Source organism: Sinohyriopsis cumingii, chromosome 4, assembly GCF_028554795.1.
Source record: "Sinohyriopsis cumingii isolate HCF-2022 chromosome 4, ASM2855479v2, whole genome shotgun sequence".
In the NCBI taxonomy this organism is placed as follows: Eukaryota; Metazoa; Mollusca; class Bivalvia; order Unionida; family Unionidae; genus Sinohyriopsis; species Sinohyriopsis cumingii.
The window spans coordinates 83,027,619-83,042,302 of NC_142964.1; the positions used below are offsets into that span (position 1 = coordinate 83,027,619).

Sequence of the window (14,684 nt, forward strand, 5' to 3'; positions counted from 1 at the left end):
GGACATTTAGGATTTGTTTAGTCATGTGACTATTAATACAAATGCTGAGAGCCAGATCATATTTCATCAATGCTGCAGTGTCGTCTCTTCTATCAGCGGATTAAAGACATAACGAATATTACAATTACAATTTCTGAAAAAAATAAATTATCATTGTATTGATTTGATGCTGGTATGGCTCAAGGTAACAATGTTACCTCACCATGGTGGCAATTTCCAACTGTTTTTGATAAATGCCAAAATATCTAAAATGAGGTCGGAGGGGTCAGAGGAATCTCAGGTCTGTGATTACACTACTTCTGTGGTGTTGATTTGTAATGTCTATTATCAAAGCAGCTCCTGTAAAGGTCAGAAATGCATTCATTTCATCTTTTTTCTCTAAAGTATTGCTTACAACATAATTTTCCATAATTTATGCAAGTGATAAACCAAGCATTGATGATACTGTTTGATTAACATTTGTACTGGTAAAATTCATAAAATTCAGCCTTGTACTGACTTTTTCTGTCCTTGCTGGTATGAAGTACTAGCGTGTGTTTAAAGTGATGTCTAGCACTGGGGCATCATGCCGCAGACATGTAGAATGATGTCCCACCCAGTTACATTATCCTGACACCAAGCCGACTAGTTCTAACACTAGCCTCTTCATGCAGAGTGCCTAGTGAGGCAACTGGTAGTACCATTTTTGTAAGTCTTTCGTATTTCGTGGCAGGGATTTGAACCCATGACCTCCTACATCTGGGTTGGATGCTCTAACCACTAGGCCACTGGGATGGTCTATGAAGTACTGGTAGTTGCAAAACCCCAGTGAAATATCTTGTATACATATGATAATTGTTTGCTAAAAAAATGTTATATATTTATAAACTTCTCATACAAGCATAGAGTTGAATAGGAAGTACTATAGACCACAGGGCAGGCAATTAATATGGTGCCAACAGGTTTGATGTTTGACAAAGTTAGACAAATGAAGTGCAAAATATCCCTCAACAATGATGATGGAAATATAGAAAAATAATTGGAGCAGACTTTAATAATATGAGAAAACTCAAAATAAAAGTGGAAGGAGCAACTAACAACACACAATTTGGATGACAATTCCTCTATTCAAAGGGAGATAACTCTTGCAAGTACAAAGGAAACACTTTTTCCCTGGTATGATCGAGCTGCTACAGATACTTATCAAACACAAGAAATTGAGGGTTAGGTCTAAATTCGCAGTCTCTCAAGTTATAAACATTGCCTCTCATATGTTTATCTAAGAAGCTATGTATTAAAAGGGGTTTAAACCTGATGTCTCCATTCCAAACAGCTTCCTTCATTACACAATCTAGACTAACAAGTACAGTAGTCCCCCTCTTGAACGGCCCCCCTGACCAGCGGCCACCCGCTCCTTACAGCCAGAATCCGTTGGCACCGACGAGTTTGTGTTCAAAAGTACCCCTCGCGAAAGGCCACCCGGCTAACGCGACCAGCGGCCAGCATATTAGTGCAAAATCATAAAATTTACCCCTCACAAGCGGCCGCATTTTATTTGAATATGTATCCAAAGAGTATTGTATTCATAACGTGTGTTAAGTAATCCGATTTCTGTTTCCCGATGTCAGGTTTTCGTTACTGAAAGAAGTGTTGAGTAAAGTACATTTACCACTAAGGTTAATATTATATCATTTACGCCTCACGAGAAGCCAAATTTATTCCATAAAAACCGAGAAAGACTCAAATTTTAATCCATACAAAAGGGTACGTACATGTAATCCAATTAGCCTTACTGCTGTGTTATCATAAGATGTCCGGTTTAGTCACTCTGATAATTGTTAAGAATACAATTATCGAACAGTAGTACCAGCTGAGAAGTGGCAGTATCGATGTACAATACCCAAGTCAGCAGGAAAATGGTTTAATAGCCTTTGTGGCTTCCCTTAGTAAGATGTTGAGCTTGTTCACTTTGGTAATAGTGGCTATTACTACTGACAATAATTGTCAAAATTACGAATCCTAGCGGCCGCGAGGTCAAATCTGCGTGATGTTAATGGTACCTATCGAAGCCGTTTTGGCTTCTCTCACCTAGTTTCAAGAAATGTATAAAAACAATAGGGTACCAGACTGCGACTAACGAATCACGTGACAAGATCACTTCCTTTAAAAACATGGCAATTTGTTTAGATGCATACAAAATTGTTTTATCAGTATTGCAGTTGGCAACATGAATAACTTACTGCAAAAAGATCAATATGTCATCGAGGACAATAAAAATTCTCAGTTTAGAGGAGAACGTGAAAGTAATTCAACTGACGGCGGGGGTGGGGGTGGGGGTGTCGTCGAGGATCCTTGCAGAAAACTAACGTCGGGAAGACTCGGATAAACAATATCGTGAAAGATAATGAAACAATTCTGCTGAAGTGGAAAGGTGAAATGGACGGAGAAAGGAAGATTGTTTGAGCCAGAAGACGTTTGTATCCTGATTTGAAAGAAAAAAAAAAGCAAAAATTTTGTCAGTTGAACTGGGATATGACGACTTAACCGCAAGTAACGGATGGTTGCACATATTTCAAGTACGACACAATATCAAGTGTTCTGTCATTAGCGGCGAATCAGCTGATGTTAATAATGAAGTTGTCGAAGATTGGAACAAAAGACTAAACGATATATGCAGGGGATATGACAGCAAGGATATTTTTAATGTGATGAGACTGGTTTGTTTTTTAGACTGTTACCAACAAAGTGACGTGATGTGAACTGTAACATACTTATAAAGACAGTTTTAAAACTGTATCAATGGTTATTCATAGCATTCTTTTGCAAATGATGACAAAGTTTGTTTTACATTTATTTCACATCATGCATGTGATTTTTTAATTAAAAGATTAAATATTTAAAATTAAATGTACTTGTGACTTTTTTCATATGTATTTACTATTCGCATTTGTCATCCCCCTCTAGAAAGGCCACCCGCATTATAAGGCCACTTCCCTGCTGCATTAGGGGTAGCCTTATAAGAGGGTGACTACTGTAGGTAAATTAGGTAAAAATAATTGATAACGATGTATACTTGATTTTATGCAATTTTAAGCCAAAACTTATCACAGAACTCTCTTTAGAGTGGAATGACCAGGTTGGTGATGATGTGGATATTTTCCTCATGTTTTTTTTTATAGGAAACTTATGTGAAGAAAAAAATAAACGTGATCACTGTATGCACCTTTGAAAAAGTGGAGAATTCTATTTTTGGGTGTCAAGACTAGTCCCCAATGAAATCAGAAGGAAAATCTGTGGACTCAGACTAATGATTAAGAGATGAGCGTGTGCCGCTAAATCTATCAGAATCCATGTCAGGAAGACTTCACTTGACTAACCCTAACAGTGAAGTCGAGACATGTGCATAATAGGGGATAGGGTAAGGTGCGGGAATTTGGATTAAAGGATTTATTTCCCTTGAAGTGGTTTATGAAAAATGCAATGACACATGGATGTTTTTGTTTTGTAATGAAATATATTAAAAGGAGAGTACTTGGGCTATTATAATATTAGGATCAGGGTTGGAGAATGCCATTGTGCAGCAGCTCCAATGCACAAGCTGAAAACGTGAATGGGCCAGAATATTATTCATGGCAGGTAAAATGTTGCATTACATGCCAAGCCTCTGGGGTTATGCAATCTTCTGCAAATTATAAGAACTTTGCTTCTCAAAGGACTTGTCACTACCTTATCAATCAGAACGAATTCCTTCCTGCCATCCAGCAAGCAATTAATGTTATCAGCTCCATCATAGTGCAGCACTGACTTTGTTTCACCACTGGAGAACCACATGACTGACAAGTCCAGACTCTTCTCAAATCCCCCACACTGCAATGAACTTGGCAGATACACATCACCTGCAATAAACAGTCCACCTTGTAAATAATAATCAAAAACTACTAAAGTCCTAAAGAGTATCAAAATTACTACAATGCATAAATATAAAAGAAATCAATTAAAATCTAATGTCAATGAAAATAGTATCCATCAATCATGCCCTGGAAAAACCACAAACAAATGGATGATTAACAATGGTCCATGATGGACTCTAATACCATATATTCCTTAATTAATGCCCTGATCCCTTCCCTTTAAGAATAGAAAATTGTTAAAGATGCAGTGCAAGACCTGTGCTTTTCAATTCCTGTCTGCATAAGCTCCAAGATTACAACACAATGCTGCAGCAATCTCAGTAAATTCCACCGTTATAATGTATTTTATCAATGTACAAATTACCAAAGTCACAGGTACACATCTAGTGTTAAACATGATGCAATAATTGGGTGGTAAATTCCAAGACTTTCAAGTCCTACTTGAACCAGCTGCCAAGTGGCAAAATGTGTTGATGGCTCAATTTTTTAACTGTACTGGTATTTACAATAACTGAATTCATTGGCAAAAATACATGCATATATCAAAACAAAACACATCAGTTTTAGTATTGTGCTCTAATAAACACCCCCAATTCGGTAAAAAGTAATGTAACTAGGGGAATTGATTAGGGAATATACAGTATTTGGGTGATATGACACCTCTCAATAACCGGAATAGGACCATAAAAAATTGTGAAATTTGGAAGTTAGAAAAGTTCAGAAACTACAATGTTTCAAACAGTCTTTTGTTTTGCAATTTTTCATATAAGATGATTAAAAACTGATGAAATATTATTCAAACTTCATAAAATATAATAACTTTCTACATTTTGTTTCACCATACTTGTTGTATACATATTATAGCCACCTCAAAAATAAGAGTTGATAATCAACTATTCCCATAGCATAAGTCATCTTTCATGTTTACCAGATGAAATACTGGATTTTCAAGATTTTTCAGCAATGGATCTGGATATGAAAACTGTCATAATTTGATTACAAACATTAAATTTTTCAGTTTTATTTTGTCAAGGATCATATGTGAAAATCTGGTCAGAATTCAGTAGCTAGCAATGTAATTTCTGCATTTCTATCATCAACTTATCACCAAAACTGACCACAAAGCCTAAAACCTCTTTTTCCAACTTTTCACCTTATTCTCTTAACTCATTTGGCCCCAGCACTGTTTTCAGTATCTCTGCTGCTATGCCTCAGAAGCACAAAGCTGTGTCTAGCTGCTTGTGCCCCATAGGTTTTACCTGTTTGAAAACATCGTGCACATGCATTCACTCTTACCTTAATTTCTCTTCTTATATCCAAACAAAATCCACGAAATTTTCACCATTTACTTCAAATGAATTTGTCGACACATTGATTAATTTTTTCCCTATTTGTCGAAGTCTTTCACAACTTATTTATACAGTATTTACAAAATTATGTGCAACATTTATCGGCAAGAACTCCATCATCATCGCTGTCAGCATCATCATCTTCGGACATTTCAATCTCAGAAACTTCTATGTCCAAATCTAAATCTCACAAAATATCCAACTGCTGAACATATCTTTCCTTAGCTTGCTCAATATTTTCAAGATCAAACCCGAGAAACTCCACATTTTTGCTCTCATCAAAAATCACTCTTCCGCCCGCCATCATTTACGATTTTTCATGAACAGAACATGTATAGTTAAGCTGCTCTCAAACTTTAGCCCTTGGCTTCTGAACAATTCAAATTTCCACAAATGAAAGTATAATCATTTCTGATTGGTTTAATAGTTGTTTAGTTCTTGGAATAAACCATTTCTAACCAATCAGAGACATTGTATCTAACACACATTCATCACGCCTGAAGACGGGAATGGCCATTGAATGCAGTAAACAATTCACGACTACAGGCGGGATCGGGGCCGAATGAGTTAAGGAACAATTGACACAAAAACTGATATTTTACTTTGATTGCTAATGCATTGTATTAAAACTAATCGAGGTGCATGAAATCAAGGCATAGTGAGATGAACTTCTTGTATGGGAAATGTTAAAGTAAAATGACAGACTCTAGAGATGACCATTTTGCCCAAATAACATCCCTAGTGTGGACCCAAAGAAACCTGTTACAGCTTGCCTTCTTGGGTCTGTAATTGTGCAAACAGAGATCCAACATGGCCAATCAAAAAAAAAAAAAGTTATTAATTTGCATTAAACTGGCTACTTACCTGCCATCCGTTTTGGAATGTCATGAACCATATACAAATTTGACTTGTTGTAAATGCTAAGAAATCTGCTCAGGGTAAATTCATAGTATTTCTCACTTCTGTTCTCTTTCTTCCCATGCTCAACATGAACCTCTTCTTCTCCATACTTCTCCCTGCAACAAGGTATATATATAAAAACTCTTGCATAAATAATTCGTGCTTGATGACAAACTAATGTCCCATTTTTGTCATGGCTTTTTTGATGAGAAAAACAAAATCAAGACATGGCTATGCTGATGTCAGGTTCTTAATGCTGAAGTTGTACCAACCGATATGAAAGTTTTTGCACAAAACATTCACTCTGAAATAGGCAAGTCACAGTATTCTGTCAAATCCTTGTTGCAAAATATTAGCTCAATTTCAATTAACAATGCTTTGATCCAATGATAAACAGGGGTACTGGGTGCCGGTGGCCATGTGGTCTAAAGTATTCACCTTCACCAATCTCTGCCATCCCACCTGTCTGTATGGGTAAGAGTCTCAGGCTTGGCCAATGTGGGTATGTGAGAAAACTTGCCAGTAGCTTATCATTGGTTGGTAGTTCTTAACATTTCTCGGGTTCTTCCTATACTAGATATACTGGCCACCATGTATAGCCTATCATCTTTTGAAAAGTTTAAACCCAAAACAACCATCAATGATAAACTCAACATCATACCCACTCCCCCACTTTCAAGTTTTCAGATAACATACATTGGCTTCTTTCTGGTACTTAGTCATACTTACGATGTTAAACTTACAAAGTATCCTTTTAAAGTCATTTGCCTCTGCCATTTTCAGTCGATGTATCAAGTAACAATGCACTATTGTTACATGCAAATGACAAAACACTCAAATATCTGATCAATCTGCCACAGTGTAGATAGGGTTGACAAATCAGAACCTTGGCTAGCAAAGATGAACTTTACCACTGTTCTGAATCTCTTACAATCTTCATCAATTTGCTGTTGAATCCCAAAATACTTGTCCAAATTTTGCAAATGGCATTTTGTCTGAGTCTTGACACGTCTTATTTCAATATCACATTCACTATTTATTTGGCTACACTTGGGAATGAACACAAAAACAAAAGCTAAAGTTGTTTATTTGATATACTCTTATAATGAGTACATATATATCTCTGCACCCTTTTGCCTCTGAATTCAATCATTGTAAATACCAGTACATTTTCCCAATTTGCCACCAAGCTATACCAAAAATATGTAAATAATTTTAAATATATATTTTGGATTCTTCATCACAGGGGCTCGTATGGTTGCTTCAAATTTACTTGTCATACATGCACTATACAATAATACAAAGGAGGACACTTCTCTTTCTTGCATTACCTATTTAAGAATCAATGCTGATATTTAAAAGTTAGACTTTCCAAACTTCATGCCTTTCCATGGTTTGTGTGACATTTTCCTCAAACATGCTTGTTTTGAAATCCTGATGACATTAATTGTGTCAGTACCTTTCGCTAACAATGACAGCAAGTACTGATTAAGAAATATTCGACGTAATAACATTTAAACACGTACTACAATTCAAATAAAAGAAAGCACAATAAAAATGTCCATTTAACCAATGTCATTTTTATCTCATGTGGCCTTGGAGCAAGTATTAGCTGTTCAAGTCGGGGCCGCTGTTAACATGTTTGTTTACTGGACTCTTTTGTTATTAGCAGGAAACTCAAGATAGATATTTTTGTCACAGCAAAAGCAACACAAAAACTTGGTTACCATAACATGCACTTCTTATACCATGTTAGGAAAAAATGAACAAAATGGACGACTATTCTGAATGAAACTTTTTACTGAGATATTTAAATATAAGGGAAATCTTTTGTTATTTAATAACAATGAAGAAAAAAAAAAAACAGCTGCCAACCCTCCAGGCTTGCAATTAGTGAAAATAGGGATAAAAATTTGTGAATTTTGACATGAAAAATACCAGAGCTGAAATCTGCGGCGAGTTCTTCATTTTCCCAACTTCCATGTGCTTTTTGCTATCAATCATTATGTGATTCCTCACATTGTCTCTGCCACCTTACCCAGTGCTAAAATCTGTGGCACAATGTGTGCAAAAAGACTGTTGTATATCGGTGTTTGATGGCTGAATGCACGTCCAATTTTTGGTATATTCCAAAGAAACTTCACTTTTTGTGCAATATATTTCTTTTTCCTTGGTGGTAAAGGCATTTTCAAGATGCGACGCTGAACTGTAATTCAAATCAGTGTTGACGGTGCACGCACGGGACAAAATTCAAGTTAGGCCCCAATTTCTCTCAAAAGCATTTGTAAAACTACTCTTATACGTATAGATTAAATTATGCTAAAATGCTTGCTACCGGGCCAACTGTACCAATCGACTTTAGTTCTAATATTGCGACCAGTGGTACCGGACCATTTTGGAAACTGCCGCTACCATGACTAGCACTTAATGTGAAATTGGTTATTTTATGATTTTTTTGCATGAAGCATGAATAAGTGAATCATGAAAAAGTGAAATTCATCCCAAAATCATGAGGGTTGGCAGCCATGAAAAAATCTAATAAAAATTCACCACGTTGGTAATTTTTGCATTAATGTTACATGTAACAGTTCTAAGAAAACAGATGGGATTCTTAAATGTGAAATCACTTGAACATATGTGAACCTACAACAAAGCAGTTCAGGTTCACATTTAATACAATTTCCCTTTGATTGAGTATCCAGGTAATCGATCGAATGGATTGATGGGTACCCGGTAGAAATTTACCAAAATTTTGACATCTCAAACTGCAGGTTTCCAGTAATTTCTTAAATATTAAATTTAGTATTTTCAAAATAATGTAAATATATTGCTTTGTTCATTCAATGTTATTCTTCATCAAATTCTTCAGAACACTCACTTTTTAATAGTAATTCCTCTCAGAACATAACATCTGTGTATCCATCAGCTGTTGAGCTTTCTTTAAAGTGCTGACATATGTGTGGAAGGCAGCATCACCACAAGGTAAGAGTAACAGGGATGGTCCTGGCTTTTAAAAAGCTGTCGCCAAAAAAATCGCCAACCTCAATATTTTGTCGCCAATTTTCAAAAAGTGTCAACAGAACAAGTAGTGTACATTTTTCCACGTGTTAATTTAGTCTATTAATTTAACAGGCAATGAAAATTACAAAAGATGGGTTAGTTAATGCTTTAATTACAACAAGCATTAACAAAATGTTACAAAGTGTTACATGAAGATCCATCGCGATTTTAGGGCTGCCCACTTGTTGAATGCAGTTTCAAAGTCTACTTTTTCACATCTGTACATGCTGATTCTCATTAAATTCTTGAGAGATGAGATGCAGAGTTTATTTCTGATCTCAGTTTTTATGAGGTTCATCTTACTGAATCCACGTTTACAGTCTACAGTGCTGACAGGTGACACCAGTAGTCTCTCAGCAGCCACAGATGTGCATGGGTATGTTGCCCTGGATCTCACTGCCAACTGAATCAAGTCCTTAACACCTCTATACACCTTACCATTCCTGAGAACTTGAACCCTAGCATAAGCCACAAAGCCAGCCAACTCCTGACTAACCTCTGACTGATTACCTAACCCACAAGTAGACAAGTAATCTGAAACAATACCTGAAACCTCTGAAAGAATGGAACTGTTAGCCTATGAACCATACAAATAGGGATCAAACAACTTGGTTAGAGCACTCAAAACTATTGAATCACCCTCCTTCGTGAACCTTGCTTTTAGACTGTCTATAACAATATCTATAAATTTGGCACAAGATGATGCAGCCTCCGACCTTTGCTTAGCACCATCGCTAATTGTATGGCCTTTGTACTCAAAAGTACACAAACCTGATGAATCTAAACTTGGTTCTGCTGGAATCTCAGAGAGAAACCTAGAAATGTTACTACCAGACTCGAACCTCAGACTTTCAAGAAGCTCAACAGTGGAGTGGAGAAGGGAATTAACCTTGGTAAAGTCAATATCAGATCTCTGATAAGCTTGACACAGAACTGCCAAAGGCCTCAGAATGTCAGCCATATAGTGTGCTGTATAAACAAATTTGAAACAAGCAATGGGCTTATACACTGCAAGAGCCTTTGCAGACTTGTCTTCCAAGAAGACACTAACTAGAGCTTGAAAATTATCAACAACTGCCTGTACACTATCTTCAAAACTCAGCCACCTTGCGCGGAACACCTGATGCAAGCGAGTGTGAGAAGACTCCAACACTGACTGAATTGCCTCAAGCCTACACATATTACAGGGGGAATATGCAAAATACTTGTACATATTATTCATTACATCTTGAAACTTGACTATGTATCTAACCTCGTCAGCTGCAGCACCTGTACCCTGAGCTAACCTACGTGCAATGTAGTGAGCTGCAAGCAAACCTTAAGTAGCCTGCTTCAACCTGGTAACAACACCACTCTTGCAACCCAACATGACTGCAGCACCATCCGTTGATAAACCAATCAGATTGTCCAGACTAAAACCAAATGACTTAATTAAACCAAACAACTCTGAATATATAGATTCTGCGTTTGCGGTTTGAAGCTGACGAATACCTAGAAATTGTGTCACTGGTTCAACAGTGCCAACCAAACTAGTTAAGTACCTAACATAAACAATCAAATTCTGATGTACTGAAACATCTGTGCTCTCATCAAGCATGACACTGTAAACACGAGATTCCTTGACCTCGGTAACCATCTCATCAACTATTACATCGGCCAACGACTGCTGAAACTCACTGGTGCTTTTGTGACTGTCATACGATGTGTGCTTATCTACTTTGATGTTTGAGAGATGGGTGGCGCCCTGAAATAGAAATAATCATTACTTTTGTATGCCATAAATATTTCATTTATAATTATACATGTTCTGATATATATATAACAATCACGGTGTACTACAGTAACAACACATTGAATATATTAAGGTTGTACATGTGTTTTTCCGTATGTTACTGTCATTTAAATCTTAGAATATTACTGTTAACAAGCTATAATATAATATTCTCAATACCTGTGTGATACACAACTGGTGCAGCTTTGGGACAATTGTATTAGCCAGGTTGTAGTAAGCTGCAAAGAAAGTGTTCAGCATAGCACTAATAATAGCATTTTTGCTTTTACTAATGGCAGTGATCTTCGCTGCTTCCATGGTGTTGGCATTCCGCATCACCGTTTGTGCACATGTATGACTGTTGTTACCTGAAAAAAAATGCATGATCAACTTTAGTTGACATTTTAATAATAATAAAACCCTTCAAATCGTACATTGCAATGTAAGATAAGTGACGTATAATGCGACCGTCGATTGCATGCATTCCGTAATTAAATGACCCCCCCCATGGCTAGCTTCACAAAGCTTGTAGTGAATTGCTTCCTAAATCCCAAGAATGATCACTGAATGCTGTATAAATTTTCTCGACAAGCAAAATAGGATCTCCATTCCCACGAATGAAACTTACACGAGTCAACACCTGGCAATATTGGACCATATATGTAAGCATAAATTCACACCCAATTTAGGGATTCTTTCACTCCTGTATTTTGAGAAATAAATAATTATTTTTAATTATGCAAAACTTGTTTTTTCTGCTATTTCTTCTTGCGGAGTTTAAGTCTCTGCAGCCGTAACATGGGATTGATGGCAAAAGGAAAAGATCAATGAGTAAAATGCACAAATATTACTTACCTCGCCTGGATTCATGTTTTTGGTGACACACTCCTTCTTCAAAACATCACAGCCAGTTGTAAATGAATTGACAAACTTTGCCTTGATACATACATCACAGAACATCTGTTTTAACTTTAATCATATCTCAGCCACGGACTCCCAAGTTTCCAACTGTCTAGAAATTGTCGGGAATTTTTGCCCCGTTCATCATAATGTGGTGTTGCACTTGAAGCACTACATGTAGATGATGTTGGACTGCAAGGTTTATCATTGGGTTCAGTGACTGTATTGTCTGATGAATTTGCACTAAATCCAAACGCTGTTAATTTTTGTAACTTAGGATGAGATGATGAACACGCAACGTCTAACTTCGTTTGCTCATGATAATGTTGCACTGGTGACAGATATAATTGTGATTGAGATTTTTTTCCATTTGCTTTGTATTTATACACAGTAGTCGGTACTTCAAATGTTATCAGTTTTCTATGAAGGTTCAGCAAAACTATTGTATTGGTATATGTAAAAAAAACAACAGCAGGATTAGCCATTCAATTAATTGTATCTGTTCTATTCGCGTCTTCGGAAGTCGATCAGTTGTAGATATAGTTCGGTAGCATGATTGACTGTATCACAGCATACAGTACTCAGCCCAGATGTCAGCATAAGCAGATTATGATGTAACAATGCACTGTAAAGATGGGGTTGTCAATACGAACAAAGGATCGTTTGTGTAACAGATTGATTCCAATGCATTGCTTAGTCAAGTTTGTGGCTTCCTTTCATTCTCCCTTTTAATTTATCCAGTCCAAATCCATGACTGCATGTACAAAATAAATAACCAAAAAGTCTGTCGCCAAAAAAATCGCCAGATTGGATATTTTTGTTGCCAATAAGGAAAAAAAATTGCAATTTGCGACACTGGTGAAGCCCAGGACGATCCCTGAGTAACATGTGGCATTTCTAGTGATACAGTCATTGCTTGACAGCCTCCAGGCATTACTTTTGCCCTGGGTTGATGCTGCCTTCTATGTATGTGTCAGCAATTTAAAAAAGGTCAACAGCTGACTGATACACCGGTGTGTGTTCTGATAGGAAATACTACCAAAAAAGTAAGTGTTCTGAAAGATTTAATGTTATCGTTATGGGTCAAAAGAAGAGGGATTTTACTTGCCATCTACAAAGTTTAGTTAAAATAAATTTTTTAATTACCACAGAGTGGTCGATAGTATGAAATTATTTCTGTGAGAAGATCCATAATGAAATACTGCCATGACTGGATGGTCTCTGACACCTGTCATGTCAATTGTTGTTGTGGGGTTTAACACCATTTTTCAGCACACGATAGGCTATGCATGGCAGCCAGTATTAATGGGGGAGGAAGAACCCTGGGAAGAACCATCAACCCACAAGAAGCTTTCTCATATACCCGCATTGGCCGAATCCTAGACTCGAACCCAATCAGACATAGGTGAGATGGCAGTGATCCGTAACGGAAAGCGCTTTAGACCACTCGGCCACTCTGGGCCCCGTCATGTCAGAAAATAAAAGCAGATATCTACTAGTGGTCTATAGTAAAACATGACCTGTACATTAAATAACGTGGCAGAATTGAGAACCATTTTAAATTGCAATATCATAGCTGAAAACTCACTTATTTTAATGTTTGTTAATTATTTTTTATACTTTAAATATAAATGATTATTCAATTCATCTACTGTATAGACATACAGTAAAAGTCATATGGGTCATGTATGTGCATTTACTTGCTTTAAATTAAATACAAATTGTTCTTTTATAATTTAACACTAATTTTCTTTAACCAAAGTCTATTCATTCATGATTATTGAATGATCTTAACTATTATCAAGAAACTTCCAGATGAAAATGATCGAGCTTTATGGTCTTTTACAATGATGGCCATGTAATAAACTTTGGTCAAGAAAAGAGCATGCCGAGTAGAATCATTATAATATAGGGTAGTACCAAATTGTTTATCAATATGGGTAGCTTTCACTGTAACATCACAAAGCATTATATTCAATCCAGACTGTACTGGATCACACCTTTAGATTCATTTAATCTAAAAATGTGTACGTACCTTAACAATGATTTTGCCGTATGCACTTTTCAGAGTGTCTAAATAATGTCCTTCCAAAGGAACGTGGATGTGTAAGAATCCAAATGAAGCGAATACTTGCCATTTTGGGGTATTTCGAGTAAAATTCTAAAATATTATACACATTAATGAAATAGTAGGTTATGAATGCCTACCTGACATGTGTGACTTGTACTATAGTAATCGGAAATAAAGATTTTTTTAATACAAAACTTATACCTCATATATTCATCATTCCACTTGGCATATGCTGGAAAATTCTCAGCTGTGAGCACATTTTTCATAAGAAGTGGTTCCCCTGGCTTGACAAAGAAATTGTAGAAGACCACTGGATCAGGAAACTCTCCCGTTACTCGTAAGGTGCCGGTGGGTGGGGTGTGTCGACCAAGGGGCCTCAAGCTGTCCGACGTTGCAAGTGTCACAAGCGCAATGTTAACAATTGAAAAATGTAAACATAACTTTAAACCCCTAACCATTTCCATTGTCGTCTTAGTTGCTTTGACTAGAAATAACACTCGTACATCTGCTTTATGCAAATATTACGTTGAACGGATGAGGAACTAAAGATGCATTTGGCGATATTTTGATCAAACCAAATACGTCATTTACTTTTTCTGTGCGTATCCAATTCAAAATGTATGAATAAAGAATTAAATTTACCAATACATGGAAAAGAACCCATCTTTTTGTTTTTGCTTTCAAACAATTTCACAGTTCCATTGTACACATGGTCATTGGGGCTGACATTTTTAAATTAGCAC

At 36.6% G+C, this 14,684-nt stretch overlaps 1 protein-coding gene and 1 pseudogene across 4 annotated transcripts in view; both read right to left on the reverse strand.

The window, feature by feature from the left end:
* Positions 1 to 14,678, reverse strand: part of LOC149801554 (uncharacterized) — a 40,124-nt gene extending 25,446 nt beyond the window's left edge. Inside the window, exons 1-3 of one of the 3 annotated variants that reach the window (XM_089955776.1) lie at positions 14,584 to 14,678; positions 6,104 to 6,255; positions 3,706 to 3,875 (exon numbers count right to left, since the gene is read on the reverse strand). In XM_089955776.1, coding sequence (XP_089811902.1) covers positions 3,706 to 3,875; positions 6,104 to 6,255; positions 14,584 to 14,591 — 330 coding nt within the window. In that variant the 5' untranslated portion in view covers positions 14,592 to 14,678. Of the gene's footprint in view, positions 1 to 3,705; positions 3,876 to 6,103; positions 6,256 to 9,017; positions 9,155 to 14,142 lie in introns of those variants that run through there. The other 2 variants (XM_089955775.1, XM_089955777.1) reach the window with 2 other exon arrangements.
* On the reverse strand, positions 9,336 to 14,089 carry LOC149801556 (zinc finger protein 862-like; annotated as a pseudogene). The gene is made up of 2 exons (XR_016420681.1): positions 11,151 to 14,089; positions 9,336 to 10,943 (listed from the first exon to the last, which is right to left on the reverse strand). The product of XR_016420681.1 is annotated as a zinc finger protein 862-like (transcript).
* Positions 14,679 to 14,684: the final 6 nt, after the last annotated feature.